Source organism: Pungitius pungitius, chromosome 4, assembly GCF_949316345.1.
Source record: "Pungitius pungitius chromosome 4, fPunPun2.1, whole genome shotgun sequence".
In the NCBI taxonomy this organism is placed as follows: domain Eukaryota; kingdom Metazoa; phylum Chordata; class Actinopteri; order Perciformes; family Gasterosteidae; genus Pungitius; species Pungitius pungitius.
In genome coordinates, this window is record NC_084903.1 from 16197943 (window position 1) to 16207050 (window position 9108).

Here is a 9108-nt window from a genome sequence, read left to right on the forward strand (position 1 = left end):
TGTTGTGGACCAATTGGAGTTTTTTTTATCTTTTAAAAGAGGTATACAGAATAAATGTGTCTTATTTTATGTTGCTAGAGGGTTTGGGCTTTAGGGCTCAGCATATGCTAAAAGCCTTTGTAAAAACTCCCATAAATGCTATAATGTGTGACTTATTTAACTTGAGCATTGAAGCAACACATGCACTGTACTATACAATACTATACAACAACAACAAAGATACAGCATGTAATGTAATGTAAGGAATGCTCTCCACAGAAAGAATAAGACCAATATAAAAGCTTCAGTTTATCTAACTTCTTAAAATGTTCCGAACCTTTTAAATAAAACATTCAAGGTTTTTTTTCTCTCCACTGACCTCCCTGCAAACCGTTTTAGAAGTTTTAAAGAGAAATTCTTTAAAAATTCTTGCTATGTTTTGTTTCTGTAATTATGTAAAGTGATTTAGGTTTTATATTTTATTTATTTATGTACAATGGTGTAGTAGTACTTCTTAATAACATAATATGTATGTTATTATTTATGTTGTTATCGAATATACATATCTTTATAACTTTATTTATAAATATTTGTATAATTCTTATTCTTTTTATGTAATCTTTGATCAATCTTAGAAGTAATATGGTTCTAAATCATATTATACAAAACAGACAAAATACCAAAGCTTTGCCATTGATTCAGACTACATAGTATGTTGAGGCAGGTACCTTTCTTGAATTTTGAATTCATTTCTAACTTTACTTCCCTGCAGACATGAAAATATTATTATTTATTTTTCTCACCCTTTAAGTCTGTCAATAAACATGAAACTACAACCAGCAGCTTGTTAGCTTTTCATAAATTGGGAAACTGAAGATAAACAAAAGGACCCGCAACCTGTAACCTCACTGACAATTAAAATCTCCTTTTGTTTATTTTGTTTGAATATTGTGTGTAAACCGCCACCCTTGAATTAGGATTTAGTGTTTGGTTCACGTAAATGAGTATACTCATACAGTATACTGTATCTGTCTATGTGCTGTGGATTGGGCTGTGTGCTTTCTGCTTTGTTAACTTTGTCTCATGCATCATAAGACCTGCTACCACTGGTCCATCACGCTCATCACACCACTCCAGCATCCAGGGAGTTTAACTTGTAATAATGATTCAGTGGTTCACTGTGAACTGTGTGAGAGAAGCGAAGATACTGATGACTGTGCTTCAGAATACCTACAAATCCCAGATGTACCTGCAGCGGAGGGAATGAGCTCGTCATTGGAGGAAAACTGGAAAACTGAATAAATGTGATTGGATATTTCTCTATAAAGATTAAATAAGGAACAAGAAATTAACAATTGATTTAGTTTACTTACTTCACTTCAAATAAGTTTGAAACGAACAAAATGACCGGTAATTATTACGAACGAATGAATACAAATTAATTAATTAATTCTATGTTCAGATTTAACTGAGTTACAATTACAACTTCTTTGTAGTTCTTTAGGAGTTGAAAATGTTATAAATAAATCTTCAGCAGTTATGCACCAGGTAAACATTCTTTTGATGACAGTGGTGAATGCGGCAGACTACAGAAAAATAAATTGAAAGTCTTAACCTGGAATGTATTGGATTGATATAGCAGCAGAAACAATTTACCATGTAAGATGGTGGAGTAATGGTCACCTGAATAAAGAATGAAGTCCACTTCCCTTTATGTGTGTTGTAGTCATAGATTCTACTTGCTTTCTTGACAAAGCCGACGCGGCCGCAGGTGGTTTTAGTGCATGATAGTGCACGTGAGCATGTCCCACCGGTCAGCTCACGGCCGCTGCTCAAACAGAACTCGAATAGCACTCAAGCAGCATATCTGATAACCACCGATGGCACCATCCTGGGACCGTAGCAGCCACAATCCAGTTTGATCCAGATCCGGCTGTGATACCGAGGGCCGATCCAAATGCTCCTAGAATTGATCTAGTATTCAGCACCTTTATACTGATGAAGGATGATGGAAGCAAGGAACAAGACAGCAGCCAGAACAGTTATTCAAATCTGTTGTATTTTCAAGTCAATGATCTTACAAAAAAAGTTTTTTACATTGTGTTTAGATCAGCTGTACAGTCATTGTTATTAAAATGTGTTTCCCCAGACTTGCATCCCATCACTATAGAAACACAAAGGCAAACATACTGTTTAGAAAAATACAGTTTTCACCATTTTAAAAAGCATCAACCAACAATATCTAGCACAAAGAAATGTAATATCTTAAAGTTAAGCACGGCGCAGAGGATTTTATAACAACACCATTTGTTTGCTAGAAGAAGGCACAAACAGACCAGCCAGCTACAACACAGTGCAACTCCACTACTGTTACTATTCAGTTAGTACTGAAGGGTGCAGACGGTTGTCGTCTGCTTTAGTTAAAGTCAAAACGTATACAGGACGTTCCCGCTGCTCGCTCCCCCCTCAGTTCAACTACGGTGTTTAGTGGACTCTTTAAAGTTTAAAGAAAGAAGTTTAAAACATTTTTTTTTGAAAGAATACAAACTGGAAAGATCAAATCTTGTTTAATTTTGTGCTGGATTGTTTTCTCATTCGTTGACCTGCTGTTCTCAGAGTATTACCTTAATAAAACTACAATACACACGCTGCATTACATTCAATCGATCGATTCAAACCTTCTCAGAAAAGTGTCATTTAGTCCAATTGTCAACTGAATCAAGCTGTCAGATATAAAATGGTTTCATGCTCCTTGTTTATGTGGCTCATGATCAAAGGGTTAAATCGTCTTGCTTGGACTGTTACAGTGATGAGAAAAGTTTGTGTGTTAAACCGTAGTAGTTGTTGTCATTGCCACATAACAAATAAACCAAAGCCTCCTCATTGGATGGACTGGATAACATGTTCAAAGGCAGTTAAATCAAAGTGCATTTTCAACGGCAGGCGCACACACACAAAGGACACCCAGCATGTGTGTGCGTGTGTGAATGAGTGAAAGCTGGGCTTTAAAAGTCAATAGATTCTTATACTGTCACCATTTAACTTTCCTGACCTGTCAAAGTGCAAATCCGTGAATCTGTGTATCAACCTTCAAAACTGTACACACATCGTTTGGTCAGCATTACTCTCAACCATGTTGACAGTAAATTGAATATAATATAAGTACAATGTTCTCAAGGACAGCAGAACAATGACAAATAAATCAATCCTTTTAAAAGTCAAGAGTTTTTTTTGCAAAAGTCGTTGTATCCTATAACCAGACATTTGGCAGCACCACTCGGAGAAGGAATTCACAACTGTGTTGTGTTGTAGCAGCTTAACGTTGGTCGGCAGAGAGTAGACTGAAACTGATACGAAGATGTATCACAGGATCAACTGTTTCTAAGAAAGAGAGCTGAATCTGGAAGTAGCTTGACTGAATGTAATGCAGTTATCAATTACAAGCTACGCTTTTCCTGTTGGGACACACCAGATCACCTGCTGTAGAAAGCTGAAGGTGGGAACACGTTGAGCATCCAGCCACTAAAACAGACGTCTCATATTAGATGTATAAGGCCACAAGTGGAACCAGGACAGTAGAACATTACGAGCCTGAACAGCTGCTTTAGGTTTGTTGGACTGGATCGACCACAACCGCAAATGAGCACTTTGTTAAATATGTTACACACCTCAAAGTGTGTTGTGCTTAGCTTCGGTTTGGCAAAGAAAAGAGTTTAAGGCACAGGGATGGTTTGAAAAATCTCTTCATATAGCTTTTCTGTGTTGTCATTTATTGTAAAGCTATACCCACAATCACAGACACACTTTTGATCACTTTAAATCGATAAAACCACCTTTCCTCCTCTTCACTAAAACTAAGAAGTAACATCAAATGATGTCTCCTATCAAAACTAAATAGCTGAGATGTCGACATTATAAAGTAATGGTCTATACTTAAGTTACATATAGAAAGAGTTGAGATCGCTCACACTTTTGAGTTTTAGATTGGTTCGGTAATGACATTCACTCAAACCTAAAAAAATATATGTGAGATATATGTCAACTTTTTTGAGCTGGAAAATCCAATAAATATTGGATCTATGTAGTGATTGTCTGTTCTCTGCATTGTCTTTGTATTTTAATACAGCCAACTGCCGTTCAAACAATAACATCTCCGCCATCACAACACAATCTCCTGCCATTTAGCCCAAAATACACCTCCCCCACAATCTTTGTTTGTCTTGTGTGACTTTGACAATTAGAATCTCATCACATCTCACGTGTATGAATACTCACTGACTGTTTCAGCTAACAGCCTTTTGTGATCGCGAGTATCCTTCTGCAGTCAAACGGCCGACAGCTGCATCATAAGTTGTAAAGCTTTGTGGTAAAATGTATCCTAAGTTGTTACACTTTAACATATTGGAGTGCTTTTTACACAGAGAGGGCCCCTGGACATATTGGGTCACCAGATACTGCTGTAGTACTGTATGTTACAGTATGTTGGAGATGTTTGTTTATTTATCCTTCAGGGAAGGGTTAATGTCAACTTCACCGTGGTCCAAGATTTAAATGATATTTACCTTAACGACACTCAATATATGTAACACTAATTACCTCATAGTCTGTGCGTTTTCTTTTCGCTCTTCGTTCGACCGGCGGGATGGAAAGTGCTCCGCTGCCAAAGTTCTTGAGCAGACCTTCCTGCAGAGGGGTCACCGGGTCACCGCTCACAGAGGTCTTGAAAAGGAGTTGACCGTCCTCTCCCTACTTGAGGTGTTCAATGACTGAGATGTCTCCTCTCTCGGGGTCGTAACCGTTCATGAACAAACCGCCGTTTCTAGCCAGCGGCGTCATCAGGCCCTGCAGCCCGGCCTCCCTCCCGCTCCTGTCCTGCTCATCGCTGAGGTTGGCCCTCTTGGGTAGAGTGACCTCGGGCCCGGGGCTGAATCCCAGTTCGGAGGACAGCTTGCGTTTTATTGATGTGGCCCTCTGGAACTTGTCGTAGACCTCAACGCTGACGCGTCGACGGGTTTCTTTGAACTCCGCTGAGACGTTGGCCGTCCACTCTGCGGCATGAGCCCGGATCTCTCCTACCTGTAAGGACGGAACAGGAGAGCGAAGTAGGTAAGGAGTTGAGGGGACAGGTTTGATTCTTACCACTGTTGCATGTACTATTTGGTGAAAACGACCCAAAAATAAAAAATCAAGGTTGATAAAATACTGACGAATGTACATTGCCAGAAATAAATGCAGACTGACATACAGAAAGGAGCCTTAATGGGACACTAGAAGTACTCTAGCCACTAGTTCACTAATAATGTTTCCTACTGACACCATGACATGTCAACATGTTCTCGTGAAAGAACTGGCAAACCAAATCGATATTGACGCCCAGCTTCAGTATCACTACAACTCAGACACCAGTGAAACTTATTACAACAAATGCTTTGTCTGAATAATTCACCAGCTTTTTCAAATAAGGGTCCCGTTGAAAAGTCCAAGTTGTTCCTTTTTTGAAAACAAGCATATTGGCCCGTACCTGTGTGGTGCTAACAGCACACAAAGTTCGATCTCACATTTTCAAAATGACCTCTTTCGCTCCCTTTATCTGGAGATGCTCGTAGTAATGGCAAAAAGCTGCGTTTATGTGTTTGGATGGCAGACGGTGGATTGGATTAGAAAACAGTCTTGTCATTGAAATGAAGTTAAGCAGAGGGCAAAAGTTGAGGGACTATTACCGAGTAGCTTGAATAACAACATCTGTGTCGCCGCACTAAGCGAGAAAAGGAGGATAGGAAATGAGAAAAGGTCCGTGAATGGAGGAGTGAATGAAACCAGCAGGTGCATACCTCTTCTTTCGTCCTCTTGGAGATTACTCTGAGCCAGTCTCCTATCATGCTGAGGATGGCGGCAAAGTAGGCTAGTCCCACCAGGATCCAGAACCAAACAACTGGTTTGTAGTAATCTAAGTACTCTATTTCTGAACCACCTAGACACAGAGACAGAGACAGTCACATATCCGGTAGAATGTACCTCATGCTGCAGAGGGACGTGCAGGTTTAAAAGGGCCTGTCCCTGGTGGTGCTGGATCTCTAACTTGTGTGTTCATACCTGCCACAAAGTCTCCAAACCCTATGGTAGTCAAGGTGATGACCACGAAGTAGAGCGACTCCAGCGCAGACCAACCCTCGATGTGTTTAAAGATGGCCGCTGGGAGCGCCACAAACAGCAGGCAGCCAAACAGCACGAACAGCAGAGTGGAGATGACCCGGATCTTCGTCTGACTGATGTCCCAATGCTGCAGGAGTGAGAGCAGCGGAAAAAATCAGCAGTATGATACCGAAGGGCCTCTACGAGTCACAGAGGTCCGAACTGTCATCGATGCAAAAACACATGCAACTTGGGGCTTTGTGTTCATCGTTCGTTCTGCACTGAAAACTTAAGTATGAATCCTAAATGATTTGATTATTTTCTGTAACTGTTGAAATAGCAAAACCATATGCAATGTATTCATCTTTATGCTCTACTTACAGTATGTTTACTTAAAAGCAAAATCTGAATATATAAAGTTTATGTTGATCAATAGGTATTGGATAATAGGGAACTTCATCTGATGAAGTTAATGGTGCTGAATAAAAGTCCCCGGGACATTGCCAATTCAATTTATACTAAATTGGACTTTAAATTGTGTTCCAAATTTAATAGCAATCCTTCTAATATTTGTTGGCCCATTACACTCAAAACCAAATGTCACACTCTGAGAGGAAAATTTAGAGGATCCCAAACGTCAGTAGAAATCCTCCTCTGGGGTTCATCAATTTGTTTGGGTAAAACAGGCAGATGCTGTTAGCAGTAATAGCTTTATTCCATAAATTGCTCCCCTGGGTGCAGTAGAGGAAGGACATCCACAGTATTATATCCACTGAAATAATGCTGCAGTCTTGCAATGACCAAGCAGAGAGCTATGAGGCCAACACACAAACAAACACACGCTTACACAATTAGCTTTTGCCCTCAGTCCTCATATATATATATATATATATATATATTACTGATTGCCTTGAGAAACGTTACAAATGATACTCATCTACTCATTTCATTTCAAATTAAACAGCAAGTTATTCATTGGTGACTAGGAGGCAAATCCCAGCAACTACCCTAACTTTAAAAACAGGGCGGCAGGGTGGTGTGATGTTGTCTAACAGTAAGAAGTTACAACATAAATGCTGAAGCCTCACTGAAAGCCTCAGATGAAAAATGAGTGATCACACGCACATAATTCTTTTTTTTAAAATGATTTGATAATGATAATCCTCTAGATCCTATTGTTCACCTGTGAAATACAGAATAGTAATACATCAAACTCACCACAAACATTTTCTCCACTCTTGCGATGCCTTTGCCAAATATGGTGCCGAGCTGATCTCCTACTCCAGCCAAAAGAAAGCCAAACAGGGGGATCCCCAGCAGTGCATAGATGATGCAGAAGATCCTCCCACCTTCTGTGTGGGGAGAGATGTTCCCAAAACCTGAAGAGAGGACAGAAAAAAAGAGACACCGAATATAAATCACAATTTCTTTAAAAAAAAATAAAACACTTAAATAAAGCAACTGTGGAGATGAATCAAAATGTAACTAAATGTGCTACATGATTCATTTTCTTAATTAAAATGTACATTCTCTCACTAAAAAGCTTTAATCATGTGTGTGTGTGTGTGTGTGTGTGTGTGTGTGTGTGTGTCCTACCGATGGTTGTGATGACAGTCCCAGCAAAGAAAAAGGCAGAGCTCAGGTCCCAAAGGCTGCTGTGGTTGGTCAGTGTCCCTGCAGGGTTTACGCCTGAACGGATAGCAGACACAACTTGCTAAAAGGGGGGAGAGAGAGATTCTAATTATCAAAGAATTATCATTATACTTTTGAATTTTCATTTTATTGAACCATTTTTGCTGATATACATAGTATAATAAACCCTTTAGCACAACCAAGTACTTTTGAGCCTTGTCTCGCCACTGAATTCAATATAGAATTTAAAACTTGAAATGATTATTATTGATAATCCAAAAATCTTGAGCTGTCAAAGAGAACTCTTCTCTGTGATTCAAGGAGCCCCAGACAATATTTTAAAGTTAAGAAAAAACAGAAACCAACTCCCTGTGGCTCCACCTTTCGGCGGGAGCTGTCCCCGGTGCTGAAACCACTGCAGCTGTGCTCGGTTCACAGCTGTGCACAACACACACAACACCAGAACAACGTTTCAGGTCACCTTGACCAGCTCCTCCAGCTGGCTCTGGTTGACACAGGAGTGTCTGGACAGGAACTCCAGCTTCTGGGACAGGATGGCCAAACGCTGGGCACTAGCAGAGACAAAGTGCAGACAGATGGTGAGGCTTGAAAATGTTTGAGGGAATTCTATTGTAAATGGTTTGTGTCACAGAATTATAAATTTACAACAAATTCTCCTGAAATCCAAACAAGCTGTTTTTTCGTTTTTGCAGTGTGTTTTCAACGCTGCTCTAAGAAGTCTAAGCATTTTGCTTTGTATAAACAGTGGTTTTACATTCATGTCTTAATTAAACTGTGGGTAAAATACACACCTCCATTTGTTTACTTGCTGTAATAGCCTGCCGGTGCTGTAAAACTGTAGCACCAAAGTCATTTGACAAAAGAACAACATAAATCTGGAGGTTTTCTAGGAAGCTCTGATAATAAATCTTGCTGTGCTGGTGGATTTGGGACTACAGCATAACGAGATTGAACTGTAAAAGCCCTTCCTTGAACCCTGGAGATCCCACACCGTAGAGTGATGCACAGATGCACAACATGACAACCTCTGCACACAAGATACAACTCGATCAAACACAGCTCTTTGACAGAGAGCCTAACCAAGTTTAATTTCCGGAAGTCATTTTCATTAAAAAGTCATGAGAAATGTATAGTTGCCACAAGCTACTATTCAGGCTAGATGGATGAAAAGAGGGTGGGGGGGGATTTCCCCTGGTAGTGAGGTAGACAGACATATATTCAACCAGCTTACCTTTCGTGAGGCTGCTCCAGGGATCTGAAGACTGCTGCTCCCACCACCAGGTACAGAACCACCAAAAGAAAGATTGCTGTCACCGTCTTCCATTTCATCACTGTGGCAACCAC

General features: G+C 40.0%; 1 protein-coding gene across 1 annotated transcript; it reads right to left on the bottom strand.

Annotated features, from left to right (window-relative positions):
* Nucleotides 1-4127: 4127 nt before the first annotated feature.
* On the bottom strand, nucleotides 4128-9108 carry kcnk2a (potassium channel, subfamily K, member 2a). The gene is made up of 7 exons (XM_037451086.2): nucleotides 8996-9108; nucleotides 8225-8315; nucleotides 7708-7825; nucleotides 7330-7490; nucleotides 6073-6259; nucleotides 5811-5950; nucleotides 4128-5055 (listed from the first exon to the last, which is right to left on the bottom strand). Exons 1-7 carry the CDS (start codon nucleotides 9091-9093, stop codon nucleotides 4726-4728), a joined length of 1125 nt encoding a protein of 374 aa, XP_037306983.2. The 5' UTR covers nucleotides 9094-9108; the 3' UTR covers nucleotides 4128-4725.